A 17161-nucleotide genomic window follows, 5' to 3' on the forward strand; every position below is an offset into this window, starting at 1 on the left:
AATTCTTATTGTGGCGGTTTAAGTGTGGGGGTCGTAAAAGACCCCCTCTATACATTCAATTTGTGGCGTTTGTTCCGACCTCCTCAAAAAATTTCTTATTATGGCGGTTTTTTTGTGAAGGTTTTTGATAACCTCCACAAATATATCAATTCCAGGTGTTTGAGAAATTGTTATTATTAAAAAAAAATAGTTATTTTTTCCACCTTATTTCTTTAAAATTAAATCAAAATACATATTTTAGTTAAAACTTTGCGAATTAATGCAATTTACGTCAATATCTATACCTTCTAGTTTGTAATTTTTATCTCTACATTTTCTTCAACTACAAAAAGAAAGGTTTTCCATTATTTCTCTATGTCTTACTCGCTAGTTTTTCTTTGATTGTCTTTGTGAATTTCTTTAATTCATCTCTCTATATTTATCAAAAAATAACAATGACTTCTATTTCATTTCTTCCTCTTAGGTTTCTTATTTCTAGATTTATACGAAATGTCTACCCATAAATACGAAACATATATAATTGCTAACCCCGTGAGTATCGTGAATCTTTAGGTGCAAAAAAAAAAGAAATTTATCTAACATTGGACCACAATATTAGGTAACAAAATAATAATGCAAAATGAGCCATCACAAAAGTTGAAATGTGGCTCAACAAAAGCAAGAAATGACCGTTGATTCAATTTGGTCTCACCGTCACAAGCGATACTTGTCTCCAAAGAAAAAGACAATAATACAGAGAATTGAATGCATCAGGTATTCAGTGAATCTCACTGAACAAATATGGTCGACGAGGTCTATTATAAACGAAAAAATATGCTTTAGATTAATCATAAATAATATCTGCATTCATAAGTAACGACTATACATCCAATAAACAACAGATGCAGGAGAGACATCCAAGTGTTGTAATTATCTACACAAACATTTGATTTTTTTTATTTTGTTTGAGATAATTTAAAATTTAAAGGGATATAAATAATTGCAAGAATTAGCATGTAGATTTTCTTTATTTTTATTATAGTAGGTGTTCTATGTTCAAATAGTATTTTTAAAGGAGGGTGTGAGGCAAGCTATTTTACTACGGGACGAGGCGTAAGCCCGATACCTTTAAATTGTTTAATTTATTAATGACGCATAATAAACCAGAAAAAGGTATATTATAGTTTAAGAAATTAAAAAAAAATAAACTCATAAAAAATAAAATATCGTGTATGTTTTTACAAGTATAAATAATACAATAGTGTTAAAGTTACTGTGAGATACAACTATAACGTCTTAACTGTCAAGCAATTAAAAAATTATAATTTCTTTAAAAACGTATCAAGTTATACATTTTACCTCCCTAAAAGTAATTAATCAAGAAAATTCATAAATACTATAATTTAAAAGATTACTCGTTCATGTATATACAAAATTACTTTCAAAGAGCAAAACAATAAAAGTCTGATAATTTAAGACATGAAGACCAATGGCAATAAGATACAATTTTTACTATCTAATTTAGAAAAAATAGTCTAATGATTTTCACACTCACGATATTCTCAAATAGTAAATATGCAATTACGTGGCTCGTTATTTGAGTTATTCTCAAATAAAAGTTTAATCATAACTTTGTTAAAGAATTCATGAGCATTAATGGTGTCAATTAGAGAATTTGACACACGATTTAAGTAGGAACTACAGTCAAACTTCTCTATAACAACCTCGTTTATTCCGATATATTTTGGCTGCTATAGTGAGGTGTTGTTATAAACACATATATTATAACATAACATAAAAATCAATTCCGAAAAAACTTGACTTTTTATAGTAAATGGTTGTTATATAGAGATGATGTTATAGAGAAGTCTGATGTGTTATGCGTGTTTTGGTTGCACACTCGGATGCTTTAGAGCGTAAGCTCACATAACTAAGCTCCACACATATTCTTCGGGACTTTTTGAATTGTCACGACCCATTTCCATAATAGGTCATGATGACGCCCAACACCGTTGTCAGGCAAGCCAACGCGGAAGTATTAGTGAATTCTTATTTTACTTACCCAAAATAATTACAACATTGTTCTTAATTTGCAAGTAAAAGCATGTGATAATATGCAGCATTCAATAATAATTATACAATCCAAAAGAAACGTCTACTAATGTGTGTGTCACAAGCTGTGGGTAACTAGTAGAATATACAAAATAATATATCTATCCTACTGTCTAAAACATAATAGACAGTCTAAAGTAAGGAAGACTCCATCCAGCTGCTGATTGGCACAAGAAGGGAAAGCAGCTCACTGTGGAAGTCTCGGACTATGATCAGGGATGCGCACCAGTCTGATAGCCAGATGAACCTGTCTCAGAGCATGTACAATTAAGTACAGAAGCGTAGCATGAGTACATAAATATTATGTACCCAGTAAGTATCCCGTCTAATCTCGAAGAAGTAGAGACGAGAGGTCAACTTGATACCTACTAGGGCCAAATAATATAATATGATATTATGCCAGGTATGATGGTCACTATATATAACAGTTGAAATAAGTATTTCTAAGTCATGTCATTTTAATACCCCAGTTAATCCTTTACAATTTAAACCATGTATCAGGCAGGTCATCAATAATAAATTCACATAGATATATATCATGCGCACCTTATGCCGAGGTCGATGGCCTGATCCAACATAAAAGAAACTGTGCACTGCCAGAGGGTCGAATGGCATGAACTATAGATGTATCTATTTCTCCCAAGGCGATCGGCCCAACAGAAAAAATATCAATTATCAACAGAAAAATACAAGAAGGCACATTTATATTCAAATAAACTCATACGAGTGTTCAACACAAGAAGGCGCATTTACAGACATGACTTAAATATTATATTAAACATGTACCGGGCTCCGGAACCAAAATATGGGTCCGATACCAATGAGATCAAACATTAATCAATTTCTTGGGACCTCGGATTTCGATTCCGGGCATACGTCCAGGTCCCATATTTTACTACGGACCTACCGGAATCGTCAAAATACGGGTCCTAGTCCGTTTACCCAAAATCTTCACCGAAGTCAACAAAGATCAACTTTTTAGGCCAAAAATCATTATTTCATCAATTTTTCCACATAAAGGCTTTCCGAAAATACGTCCGGATTACGCACGCAAAGCGAGAAGAGATAAAATAAGGGTTTTAAGGCCTCAAACACGGAATCAGGTTCTAAATGAGATATTGATTGTCAAGTTCCCTAATAAAAGTAAAATGTATTTTAGTTTTGACTTCGCTAAAGATGATACCAACAACTATTACTAGGACGAATACTTAAATACTTAGCAATACATAACCCTTCACTATAGAAGTCCCTTGTCATAAGATAATAACTTAACAATCGAATGGGTAAAGTGACACCTTTCAGACGTAAGAACATGAAAAACGTACTTTATATGAAATTATAGGAAGAAATTTCTTCTCAATTTATCCTTTAATCGTAGCAAGGGATATACGTGCAAATCACGTACATAGAGACTAGTTATTATAAAAGCATGAATGTTCTACGCTAAAATATTGGACAACACAAATATCCCTGAAATATTGATAGATTTTTATACCCTTGAAAATTACATTATTTCTTAAAAAGAGATTATTCCAAATTAAATAAAATGATAATATTTAAATTTTACCGTGGATACTTACAAGGAATCAAATTCTTCAATTAAAGATAAATTCAAATCGGATTTGTATCATGCTATGATTAGAAGTCGATTTAGTGTCATATACTAGCTAGTATATTTGAAGTCAAAGTCACGCTCCTTGAGATTAAGTGATCTTCACTATTATTTGATGGGAAAAATCTGTAGCTCAAAACGTGGTACTGCAGCAAATTTAGAATTCTCTTGTAATTGTAATAATGAAAATTAAATCGAGGAAAGTTAAAGAAACCACTTTACTATTTTCATTTTTAATTTCCCTCGTTTTTTAACTCAACTACTCATATAACTTCTCTTTATTCCCGCCATTGTTTCCCTCCATATTCCCACCTTTTCCTCGACCCCTCTTCTCCCATTATCTGCGTAAGAAACTTCCATTTTCAGAGCTATATATTCACCATATAGTTCCTCTTGGAGAGATGAAATTCCTGGTGAGCATTAGGTCAGTTCTCTCTTTTCTTTTTGTATTTTAATTCTTTTAAGTTTGTTCATTTTAGTTTCATCAATATGATTGTTGGACACGCATTTGTGCTTTATATTTATGATGCACATATGTAGTTTATTTCACTGCTTAGGTTTACCAAAATCATGACATTATGTAGTTCGTTGATTTTCTGTGTTCCTCTTTGCCAATAATTTGGGTTTGACTGTTTGTAGAGTATATATTATTTTGTTTTATTTTGGAGTTAAAAAAGCAGATCTTTTGGGGCTCTAGATTGGATTTGTTGGGTAGTTTGTGGACAATTTTTTGTATCATCTTTTGTCTGATGTTACTCTCTCTTCATATTTGATTCACCTCTCTCTTTTTCTTATTAATATACAGCCATGCCAAAGATTAAACGTTTTCGGAATCCACTAAAATCAGCTCGTGAACCACATGATGCTCATGGACATTCTTCATCATCAGCAACTCCAGTCCAATCACATGCTATAGAGCCCGCAACAATAGTACAAGCCCTCCCACATGTTCATGAAGTCCCGCAGCAAGAACAAGCTCCAATTCTGCCTTCTAATTCAAGTGCAGCATCTCGCCATGCAGGACGTGAATCTACAAAGTATTGGACAGTAGAGGCTAAAGGTATATGCCTTACATGTATTTGTACTTCAATTTATGAGAATCTTATTTTTTTTTTTGTTCCTTTTTGGTTGAGTAACTTGTTTTCTTGTTAAAGACTCGGAAAATTCTATCAAGCAAATTAGAGTCAAGGTCAATGAAGTTAACAACCTGACTGTTGGGGAGCGCATCATTGTGAATTTTGATGACTACAACACGCATATGGTGAAGCGCAAGGATTACTTGCTGGATATTGTGGATCGCTGGCAATTGATTGTAATTTGTTTCCGATTAGTTTTGAGAAGTGGTCAGGGCCATCGGGCATGCCTAAGAAGTACATGGAAGACTGCTTTGAAACAATATTGAAGGTACAAGTGTTATACAAATATATGTACTTATTGCACCTATATTTTTATACACATGAAAAAACTAACTTTCATTTTTTGTTTGAAGCCTCGATTTGATTTTCGGGTAAGTGAGTCCATTGCATATAGATACTGCAATGCTAGTCTTTCAAAGAAGTGGGCTACATATAGGCAGAAGTTGTGGAATGAATATTTTGACCCAGCCAAAAGCAAAAATGAAATTCTAAGTAATGTACCAGCAGGTATAAATAAAGATCAATGGGCTAGTTTTGTTGCTTACCGCCAAAAATCATCAACAATGGTAAGATTCAAATTATTTTAACAAGTTTCATCATAATTAAATGAAGATGAATTTTTTTAATTTGTATTTGTTTTGTTGATAGGAGCTTTGTAGAAGAAATAAAGAAAATCAAAAGAAGCAAAAAATGCCGCATACTGGTGGATCAAAAGCTATCTCGAGAAGATGACATGAGCTGGTATGCACATTAACTTAATAATTTTACTATTTCTCTAATTAAAATGTTTTGTAATAACTTTTTAATACTCTTTCTTAGTTTTTGGAAACTGGAAAAACTCCTAGTCGCGGAAAAATATTTATTGAAACTCATAAGAGAAGCAATGGATCGTTTGTAAATGATGCGGCAAGGATTATAGGGGTAAGCATAGCTTTGGTGCATTTTTATAACATTATTTTTATTATTTTTGTATAACATTTTGCATCTCAACTTTCACTATCTTGTACTACTAATTGATATTTTATCTGCTTGTAGGAACAAATTGAATTGAATATGACTCAATGCGATACTAATGAGTGTGAAGTTTCCCCAAATGATGTTATTGGCACGATGTTAGGGGCAGAGCACTCCGGGAGAGTACGATGTATGGGTATGAGAGTTGCTCCTTCAAACACATTCAGGAATAGCAAAGGACGACTTAGTGATCCGAGTGCTTCTTCATCTAGCTACAGTGCATCATCTGCAACATATAACCATTTTCAACAAAAGCTTATGCGTGTGGAATCCCAACTAGAAGGCACCTTAAATGCGCTGAAGGTTTACGTGATGTCAAAGGAAGGTTCGGTTCCAGAAGAATTTGCGGGTATGTTTGCTCTTCAACCACAGGTAAGGAGTAAATATAGCTTGTATTTCTTCTGTTACAACTTCTGATCAGTTCAATATATAGCATTGTACTTTTATGTGATAAAAACATGAAATCAACAAAAATTGTTAAACATAGTTTATTAGATCAAGCTCTTTTGTGGAAGAGATTCACTATGTCTAAATATTGCTCTCACAATGAACATACTGCTGATTCTTTAGTATTTTTAGATGTCCCAGTTGTTGATGTTGTCTCATCCACCATTTGTTGCACATTCTCGTCATCCTTCTTCGCAACACTAACATGATCCTCAACCAATACATCAAATGAGTTTGAAATAATGGTGTTCATTGATGCTGTAGTCTGGTTTTTAGAACCTTGAGAATTTCTATTGTTAGGTGAGTGATTTACAACTGTCCAAGCCCTATGTTCTGCTTGTGCAGATGCACGTTGCCATTGGTGATTAGGTTGTTCAACTACTGCTAATGCTTCTGACCCATTTGCACTCCCCAAAGCAGCAAAATCTTTATTTTCTTGACCCTCATCTTGCACAACATTATATGTTAAATCTGTTTGTTTTTCAGCTAGAACACCCTGTGCACCAGTAGTGTTGACAGCTACATAAGTAAGTCGATTACCAGATGCACTCAATACATTAGTAACCGCCAATGTTAAACCTGCAGTTCTTGGTTGATTTTCAGCTTTTTCAAATTGGCCTAACAACAGAAATATAAGTGTGTTCCTGATTCAATTGAGAAGCATGTCTTATATCCAAAGTTTTTCATTTTTCTTTAATAAGTAGATACTTTTTGTCTTTTTGACCAGATTCATTGACCAATATCATCTAAAGTTAGTACAATATACAGTTCAGTATCATCTAATTCTAGTAAAACTTGTTGCTAACTTTGCTAAAGATGGAGGTGGTGGCAAGGAATTTCCATCTCCTTGCAGAAGCTAAGGCTTTGATTCGAAGCTTTAGGATAAGGGATACATTTGATTCAATCTTGTTTCCCGATCTCGTTTGGAATTAATCTATATAACTTTCTCACCAAATATCATTTTTATTGTTTCAGCCTAATGATGCAGAGAATGAACTTACTTCACCAGTTGATGTAAGAGGATCATCGGCAGATAACAACGCAAATCACTAATCAAATGCTTAATGCTTTCGTTGTGGACTATGTTTTCTTTCTAGGAATTTAAATTAGTGGTTGTCTAGACTTGTGTTTATATTGATTTAGTTAGTGCTTAATGTTTTCGTTGTGGACTACTTTTGCTTTCTAGGAATTTAAATTTGTAATGGTTGTCTAGACTTGTGTTCATTTTACTTCAGCTAATGCTTAATGTTTTTGTTGCTATCTAGACTTGTGTTTATATTGCTTAGTTTATTGTACAATATTTCAATTTCTGACTTTTACTATTATGGATACTAGGTAGAGTGAAGGGATCGAACCCCCTTCATCGAAAAATTACACAATATAAAAGAATGAAAACGGTCTTCTTTTTGTTATATGTGCACTGTTATGAAAAAAAATCAAATGTAGTTGTGAAGGAGGTTCAAAATTACTATAGGCCTTAGGTTCAAATTCCAACTATGACGTTGTAGATTTTTTTGTATCCCGTTGTATAAATTTTTGTTCTGCTATTGTTTACAAGCTTGAACTATAGTGAAATTCTACTAATGAAATGGTTATGGAGATATTCAAAGAAGAACAGTAGCATTGGATAAAGCTGGTACAAGTGAAGTATAGGGAGCTGACATTCTGGTGCACAATCAGTAAGTTCCATGTATGGTGTAGGATCAGTAAGTGCATTAGGAATCACTGGCCTGATTTCTCAGAAACAGTACAAATAAAAAGTGGTAAATTGGGAAAAGATTAAAATTTGGCTTGACTTTGTTTGCGCACATCCCTCTAAGAAGCAGAATTCTGAGATCTTTGCTCTTACTGCAAGTCACTATTCTACAATGTAAATCTGGTTACAATTGGAGTTTAATCCTCAAACAAAGTTGTTCTGATTGAGATATCAACAATGTTGTAAAACCGTTGAAAGGAGTTTATTGCTTGGGAGCCTGTCGGGAAAGGAGGCTTTTTTCCGGTAGGTCATGCTATAAGAAATTGTCAGTGGGAAATTTAGTGTTTCAGAAGTGGCCATTGAAGTTTATACATTGCCCAAAAGCTCCACACAATGTGTTTGACTTTTCTGGATTATAGTTCTGCTACTGCAACCTCAATTTTATTCTCTTGAGGTCAATAAGTCCTAAATATGAAGCATTCCTTATTCCTTTTCTTGTGTAGATCTTGATGGTCCTTGCTCAATAGTACTTGGAATTTCAAAGTTATATGTACACATATTTGCAAAGAACTATGGTCTTTTGTGTTAGGTTATACCAGAGTTGGATACTGATTCTTTTACCTCTTGTGCGTACTCTATTTTTGGAAGAATGGACTTTTGGTTTCACATACCATCTTTTTATGATTCCTGAGTTGTATCCTTGAGTAACATTGAGTTTTAATGTGTTGATTGATGAGAATGTATAAAAACAAAGTAGTTTTCCTGGAAGTTGACCATTTTTACTCAAATGCATATCTAATTTAGGATTTCCAGACTCTGAAATATTTGTCCCTTTAGTGTCACATTGAATTGGCAAAGGGATATTCAGTTCTATGTAAAACTTTCTGCAGGGTCCTCCTGGTACCGGAAAAACACTAGTATATTGGCTCTTGCTCATGAGCTTTTAGGACCAAACTATAAAGAGGCTGTTTTGGAGCTAAATGCATCAGATGATAGGTATATTGAGCGTTTGATTCAAAGTATATGTGCCCTGGTCCGATTTGCAAGATTATTTGACCAAGAGATCCTTGGACGCCTTATGGCTGTGGTTGCAACAGAAAAGGTACTAGCAATCTTAATCCTCGACACACATGCTATTTTCTTCTAGTGTTCCCCTTGTTGATCCGAAATGGTTTCTTTTGATCCTTGTGTTAAATCAACATTTTTGTCTGTACAGTGAGTCAGGTAGCATGTTATTATACCTTAATTTGTTGCCGCACAATGAACCTCCCAGTTGCTCTGTATATTTCATGCCTTTCTTTGCTAGTTAATTTGGTTATGAGCTAACCAAGATTATGAGTTAAAGGGTAGGAACTTTAATTTTCTGTATCTTTCAGCCTCACAGGGCATTGTGAAAGTTTCATCTAATCACTTCAATATGCAGTCCATTTTATTTTTACCTAATGTTATATGAGCTTTCAATCTGCTCTCACTGTTGTTTTCTCCCTGTTGTGTCACATAAGAAATTATCACTAATGCTTTTGTGTTCAAACCGTGTACCTAACATGCGTGTGTTATCTGAACTTTCTAGGTTAACCGCGGTATTAAATCTCCAGTAGATATATCCATGGATATCACCAGATTGATTCAGACACTCAATATGTCAACAACTGCATTTAGGGATGCTGTTAAATTGACACTTGAAGCTGAACTTGCTTCAATATCATACCAGAAGATGGTTCATTGGATCTTATATTCAAAGTCCTTAAGCAACCAATAACGGCAGCATATTGGTGTGACATACCTCAAAAATTAAGTTATAAGATAATTTGATCTTAAAGGAAAAGATACAGTTTTAGTTTATCTATGAAGTACATTCCAACAATATTTATATGCACTTAATTTTCCATTCAGGTGTGATTGCAATGTCCTGGTGCCCCCTTGATAGCTCCTACTTGCTTACGTATTGTTAAATATTTAGATAGTATTCAAATTCAAATTTAAAAATCTTATCAATTAAAGTTACTATGAGACAAAATTCAACTTTAACATTTTATCTTTCAAACGATTAAAAGAACATAATATTTTTTAAAAATATTATCAAATTGCACGGTTTACCTCTCTAAAAATTAATAATCAATAAACTCCATCAATAATGTAATTCGAAATATTACTCCTCATGAGTAAATATAAAATTGCTTTCAAATAGCAAAATAATAAAAGTTTGATAATTTTGAGAGACATATAACTAAAATATGAAAAAAATGTTAGATGTTCCTAAGAGATGTAAATTTTGGCTATTCCAATGATACTCATTTTTTTATGTTCCCAATTAGTAAATATGTGATACTTTGACTCATTATTTTGAGTTATTCTCAATCTTCATATAGATGAATAAAACTTTAATCATTCATTTGTTAGAGATATTTGACAAGATTCTTCCTATGATCTTGCTAAATATATCAATAGTAATTATTTTCAAGAGCTTATATTTTTTTAAAATTTTTAGGTTATAATTTAAATCTATTATTTAATTTTAATTTTATAATTAATTATATAGACTCCTAAAATTAGTAAGAATTAAAATAAATGAATAGAGCACAAGCTATTTAGTGCCCCAAAGTTATTCTTTCTTAACCCTAAATGTTATTTTCCATTTCTAAAAGTTTACATGAAAGAAAAAACCTACGGTTTATTTTAAGCAAGGAAAGCAACAGGGAAATATCGAAATTGTTAGGTTTTCTTTGTTTGTAGTTCTGACCCTCTTTTTTCTACTGCTTGTTATCCTTTGCTATATGAACAAAATGATACATAAGGAGTCCTTTGTGGGAATTCTTCATTGGTTTTTTCTGTCCTTTGTCAGTTTCTGGAATTAACTTTGTTTGAAAGAGCATTTGAAATTGTTGGAGTAGATTGGATGGATAGTCAAATCTGAAGGTACCCGTGGACTGGAGGATTGCTTTTGGAGGTATATTCTAAAAGGGTTCATGTTAATTTATTTATCATTTTTTAATGGATAAATCATGGATTGGAAAGCCACGGAACACAAGCGAATACTGGTTTGGTTTGGATAAATTTCTTGATTTTGCGTTTAAGAATGCGGCTGTGAAAGATACAATTAGATGCCCATGTCCTAAATGTGGCTTTGGCAAGTGGCACACTAGAGAGATAGTGCAGGATCATTTGATTTGCAAGCCATTCCCTCAAAATTATGTTATTTGGAATCTTCACGGTGAGAAAAGGTAGTAGCATCTTCTGGAGATAGAGACGTTATGCAAGAGATGTTTCACTCAGAAAATCCAATAGAAATAATGCTTAATGATGCATTTGGGTACGATAGGCACCAAACGGCTGATGGAGGGATATCTCAACCATTGGACTCAAATGAAATATCAAATGAGGCGCATAGGGAGGATACTGGCGACTTTCATGATTTAATCAAAGATGGAAGTGAGACACTGCATGAAGGGAGCAAGTATACAAAGCTAGAGTTTTTAATAAAATTGTATCATATAAAGGTCTATTGTGGATTAAGTGACAAGGCTATGACTATGATACTAGATTTGTTGAGAGATGCATTTGAAGATGCAAAGTTACCGCCTTCCTTTTATGAGGCCAAAAAAACCATTAGCAAACTTGGCCTTGACTATATCAAGATACCTGCATGTCCAAATAATTGTATGCTATACTGGGAAGGCGATTCAGAATTGGAAGCATGTAAGCATTGTGGTACATCTAAATGGAATCCTAATAAGAAAAAAAAGCAAGTTGCAAAGGTTTTGCGTTATTTTCCACTGAAACCAAGGTTGCAACGATTATTTATGTGTGGTAAGACTGCAGAACATATGAGATGGCATGCTTCAGGCAATAATGCTGGTGGGTTGATGAGGCATCCAAGGGATGGTGAAGCATGGAAGACATTTGATCAGACTCATTCTGGATTTGTTTCGGATCCTCGAAACATTCGCTTGGGCCTTGCTAGTGATGATTTCAATCCTTTTGGAACAATGAGTACTACCTATAGTATTTGTCCAGTCTTCTTGATTCCATATAATCTTCCTCCTTGGATGTGTATGAAGCACACCTCCTTCATCTTATCAATGATTATTCCAGGCAAGCACATGCCTGGAAATAATATAGACGTGTACTTACAACCCCTCGTTAAGGAATTATGTGAGTTATAGAATGATGGAGTTGAAACGTTTGACTCATCATTGAAAGAAAATTTTAGAATGCATGCAGCTCTTATGTGGACAATCAGTGACTTTCCGGGATTAGGTATCCTATCTGGCTGGAACACTCATACTGGTTTTGCCTGCCCAACTTGTAACTTTGACACAGAACCTTATCGTCTTTGTCATAGTAAAGAGTGGTGCTTTATGGGTCATCGAAGTTTTCTGAGAAGAAATCACAGGTTTAGGTTGAATCGAGTACGCTTTAATAGAAGTACAGAGGAGCGGAATCCACCATTAAAATTATCAGGGTCTGCCATTTTGAGACAAATCGAAGAAGGTAGAGGAGCAGGGTTGAATTGTACAGGGAAAATATCTAGACGAGCAACTAAGCAATGGAACAAGAGAAGTATATTCTTTGAACTTCCTTATTGGAAATCTAACTTGTTGCGTCATAATCTAGACTTTATGCATATCGAAAAAATATATGTGATAATATCATATATACGTTGCTCCATGATAAATCAAAATCAAAAGATAATATTAATGCCCGAAAGGATCTAAGAGAAATGGGCATATGGCGTGATCTTTGACCGGATGATAGTGGGAAATATCACCTTGCTGTGTTTTCACTTATGACTGATAACAAAAGAAGCTGGACACTAAAAAGTTGTTCATTACAACTTTGAAGAATATTAAAGTACCAGATGGCTACTCAAGTAACATTTCTAGCTGTGTTGATTTGGTACAAAAAAAGATTTTTGGGTTGAAAAGCATTGATTGCCATATTATTTTAGAGCAATTGCTACCATTGGCGATCCGCAATGTGTTGCCCGACCATGTAGTTGCAGTTTTGGTGGATTTCTGCTCATTTTTCAGAGCCCTTTCTAGCAAAACCTTGAATGTTTCGGAGCTTGATAAGCTCCAAGAGCGCATTGAAAGCACACTTTTCCACCTAGAGATACTATTTCCTCTAGCATTCTTTACAGTAATGGTACATTTGTCTGTCCATCTAGCAGGGGAAGCAAAACTCGGAGGTCCAGTGCATCATCGAAACATGTATCCCGTTGAGAGGTAAAACATTGTAATTTCTAATTTGAAGATACTTGTATTCTGGTCTCTTGAAATTGTTTGTACACTTATGGCCTATTATTTTTATAGGGAATTAGGCCATTTTAAGTCCTTTGTACAGAATAAAGCACAACCAGAGGGTTCTATAGCTGAGGGTTATTTAGTTGAAGAGTCTCTTACCTTTTGTTCTCGATATATTGAGGATATTGAGACAAGATTCAATAGACCTAGGCGTGTTCGTGATGAACCAAATGTCACTGAGCCTTCTGGAACATCCTCTATATTTCCTCAATTTGGTAAACCTGCATCAGCTTCGATTATATTCCCTTTAACTGATATGCAGAAACTACAAGCTCATCGATATGTGCTTCTGAATTGTGCAATAGTCATGCCATTTGTGGAGTGAGTAACTCATATAATCTTTATATTCTTTATCATTGTAATGTTTGATCCGGCTAGTTTTGTTCTTTAACATTAATGAAGTTATTTCATATAGCGAATTTAGACAGTACATAAGGAGGAGTTCAAGAAAAAGACCTTCACCTACAGAGATAGAGAGGAAAGTTAATAAAGAGTTTGTTGATTGGTTCCAAAAGAGGGTGAGTAAGTAATCATTAGTTATTGTTTACATTTGGTTTGAATGAACTAACTTCACTAAGACAATATTTTTTTGATTTAGATTATGAATCCAGACACAATAGATACAATGTCTATTGATCTAAAGTTTCTTGCACGAGGTCCATCAGTAGTTGCAAGAAGTTTTACTACATATAACATCAATAGGTCCAAATTTCGAACTTTGGCTCGAGAAGAAGGTCTGAGAACACAGAATAGTGGAGTTTTTTTAACCTCTAAAACATCATGTGTTGCAAGTAGTATTGACGAAAATTTAAGGCAAGCAGAGTTACCATATTATGGGAAGTTAGAAGATATTCTTGAGATTAATTATTATGGTCGATTCAAGGTTGTTCTTTTCAAATGTTAGATGGGCCGATACTGCTCTAGATAAAGGGTATAAAAAGGATCGTTGGAACTTAAATTGTGTTAATTTTGATAGATTGATTCATACCAGTGAACGTGAAGAAAATGAGCCTTACATCGAAGCATCTCAAGCACAAATGGTATACTATGTGGATGATGGTGCCAATAAAGGGTGGAGTGTTGCTATGCATCTAAAGCCAAGAGATCTGTATGATATGGGAGAAGAAGTAGTGGAAGATGAAGTATATGAGAATGAACCATACCAAGAGCAAGAACTCGAACAGTTTTTTGGTGATGGTGATGAGTATGTACAACTAGCTACGGATCATATAATTGATGATGTAGTAGAGACAAATGTTGCTACTAACTAGCAGCAGATACATACATGTTTGAATAGAAAATTTGTTTAATATGTTGCTTTATCTGAAGGTAATAGTATTGCATAACTAAGTAGTGTTTATTTTATTTATTTGATGTATAAGTAAGTTTAAAAATGGTATTCATATTTGGTTTGAAGGCATATTTAAAAGTGATAATCATATTTGATTCGTGTTGCTATGCTCTTATTTATGAGCGAATCCTACCTAAGACACGAAATGCAGCTTACCTCTGTTGTAGGAAAGAAAATACAGAGGCACAATTGAGAACTGCTAGCCCTCCTGGAGTTGTAGATGATCTTGTAAGCCAGTTTGAAATTAAAGCATTTGATGCATGTGCAAACCTGTACCTGGGTTTTGCTTCTTTAACTATGGCTGGGATTGATGGCTTGCAAAAAGTTTTAAGTATTCCAGAACCAGTAGGTAAGTGAAATAATCTTTTAGTATTACCTCTACTGTATCTTCTAACTATGTTTTTTCCTTTTAGGTTCTTTTCCTTATGCTATATGGTTAAGCCTGGAACACATATTATATCTGTTATGATGGTTCACTATGAGAAGCTAAACATCATGACATCTTTTTTATGTTATATATTTCTGTTATTTTATGTCAACTCAATCAAGATTCTGAAGTGTGCTGCACGCCCAATTTAGAATATCAATAGTCTGTACCAAAGTTTGGCAATTTAAATCTACACAAAGTCCTACCACATTTTCCATTTTAAATCTTCCTATCTCTATTACTTACCTTTTGGACAATTCTAGTGCATCACTGTTGTACATTTCTTCTTCTAAATGAAAGCATATGAGATTGTGAGTAGAAACCATGTGAATCAAGATGGTACCTACTTCTACTGTCTTTGGATCTCTCCGCGATAAGTTGCAGTTACAGGTGGTGTTAGTATGAGCTACTTTCAAAGTATTGGAGTATTGACTTGCTTGCATGTTAGTTATGTATTCTCTTGTTGAATTGTTTTATCCTGTTCACTGTCCCTTCTGCCCGAGAGGATTTTCCTTCTATTGCTATATGGTTACTTGCTGAACCATTGAGAAATGAAGTCTTTCTCTTGCGTTCTACTCTTTTATTTGCTCGTTAAACTTTCTTGTATTCAAGGAACAGAAGTTGCCAAAGAAAGTTTAGATATCATCATCCTGGATGACAATTTTGCTTCTGTTGTGAAAGTCTGTTTATCATGCTGACAGCTTTAGCAGGAAGTTCTCACTCTTATTATCTTAGTAAAGCCAAACTTGTCTTGCATGCTTGACTTACGGAACATGAACAATCTTTTTCTAATTTTATTTCCTTGAAGATATCCCAACAGTGGTGTTTATATATTTTGGAACCTAAAAGAAGGTGCTTAGTATTACTTTTTAATGGCGGGGAATGAACTTTCCTGCTGGGAATTTTGAATCTTCTGGAGTGACTGAAATGCTTGGGATAGGCTCTTACTTTCTGAAAAGTTCTTTATTGCTAACAAGTTCCTATCTCAGAATGCAAGTTTTGTCACGTTTAAATTTCCTTCAGCAGCTCAGAAGTCGGATCTATTTTACCTGATATATTTTGCAAACCAATTAGTATCTTTTCTAGTTGCAGTGACTGAAGTTCCAATATTTTTCAGACCAGTGCACGACAATACTTATTTTTATTGATTTTTTATCCCATCAAATACAGGTTGTCCGATGGGGCAGATCCGTATATGCTAACATCCAGAAATTCATCCAGTTTCAGCTAACTGTTAACGTTGCTGCTCTTATAATTAATGTTGTTGCTGCAGTTTCTGCTGGTGATGTCCCATTGAATGCTATTCAGGTTTAGTTTCACTGCTCTCTTATCATTGATCAGTGTGATTAGTGGATGTACTCTTTATGTGTTCGACCTCTATGTTCTGATGTTAATCATTTAGGTTTTGTCGTTCACCTGTGCAGCTACTTTGGGTAAATCTTATTATGGTCACCTTGGGTGTGCTTGCACTAGCCACAGAACCACCAACTGATCATCTAATACGTCGAGCTCCTGTTGGTCGAAGGTTAGTTTGTAGATCAATCTCTGAAAAAAAAAGAAGCTTGTTTCAACATTTTAATGGCAAAGATATTGTTTGTTTCGTCAAGTAACATTAGCTTGGCTGCACTACCATTTCTGTGTATTTGTAGTTTGACAGATGGGGTTGGCTTTTAGAGATAACTAATCCATCATGTGGCTGTGCAGTTGATTTCTTATAAGGAAGTATTATTGCTCTGTTAGATTTTTTTTCTTTCATGTCATTTTGCATAATGTGTAGGAAGTGAACTTGTTTTGAAGCCGTGAGATACTTTTATAAGACATCTACCCCTATTATAGCCGCACATTATTCTTTCAGTTGGAGAGTCCGAGCAACATAGCCGCACATTATTCTTTTAGTTGGTTTGAACATTCTCACTACATTCTTAATGTTAACGTGATTATACCGTAAGCTGGATTCTATACGTTTCTGACTCTTTCCACTTATGTTACTAGATTATAGAGACTTCCATATTGCCTCAATATCTTCTGCCATTCATTTTCATGCTTCGGTACTGATGTGCATCCTACTTGTATTAATAACATTT

General features: G+C 34.2%; 1 protein-coding gene and 1 long non-coding RNA gene across 2 annotated transcripts; both read left to right on the forward strand.

Annotated features, from left to right (window-relative positions):
- The first annotated feature begins 4496 nt into the window (after nt 1-4496).
- On the forward strand, nt 4497-9144 carry LOC107759338 (uncharacterized). The gene is made up of 7 exons (XR_012709269.1): nt 4497-4763; nt 4858-5107; nt 5193-5405; nt 5488-5580; nt 5659-5760; nt 5875-6225; nt 7276-9144. It is a non-coding gene; the product is annotated as an uncharacterized LOC107759338 (long non-coding RNA).
- A 1593-nt stretch (nt 9145-10737) lies between these two features.
- Nucleotides 10738-16590, forward strand: LOC142181226 (uncharacterized). Its single transcript, XM_075254017.1, has 2 exons — nt 10738-16385; nt 16502-16590. The coding sequence occupies exon 1, from the start codon at nt 11248-11250 to the stop codon at nt 12157-12159; it is 912 nt and encodes a 303-aa protein (XP_075110118.1). The 5' UTR covers nt 10738-11247; the 3' UTR covers nt 12160-16385; nt 16502-16590.
- The last annotated feature ends 571 nt before the right edge of the window (nt 16591-17161 follow it).

This window comes from Nicotiana tabacum, chromosome 5 (assembly GCF_000715075.1).
Source record: "Nicotiana tabacum cultivar K326 chromosome 5, ASM71507v2, whole genome shotgun sequence".
NCBI lineage: Eukaryota > Viridiplantae > Streptophyta > Magnoliopsida > Solanales > Solanaceae > Nicotiana > Nicotiana tabacum.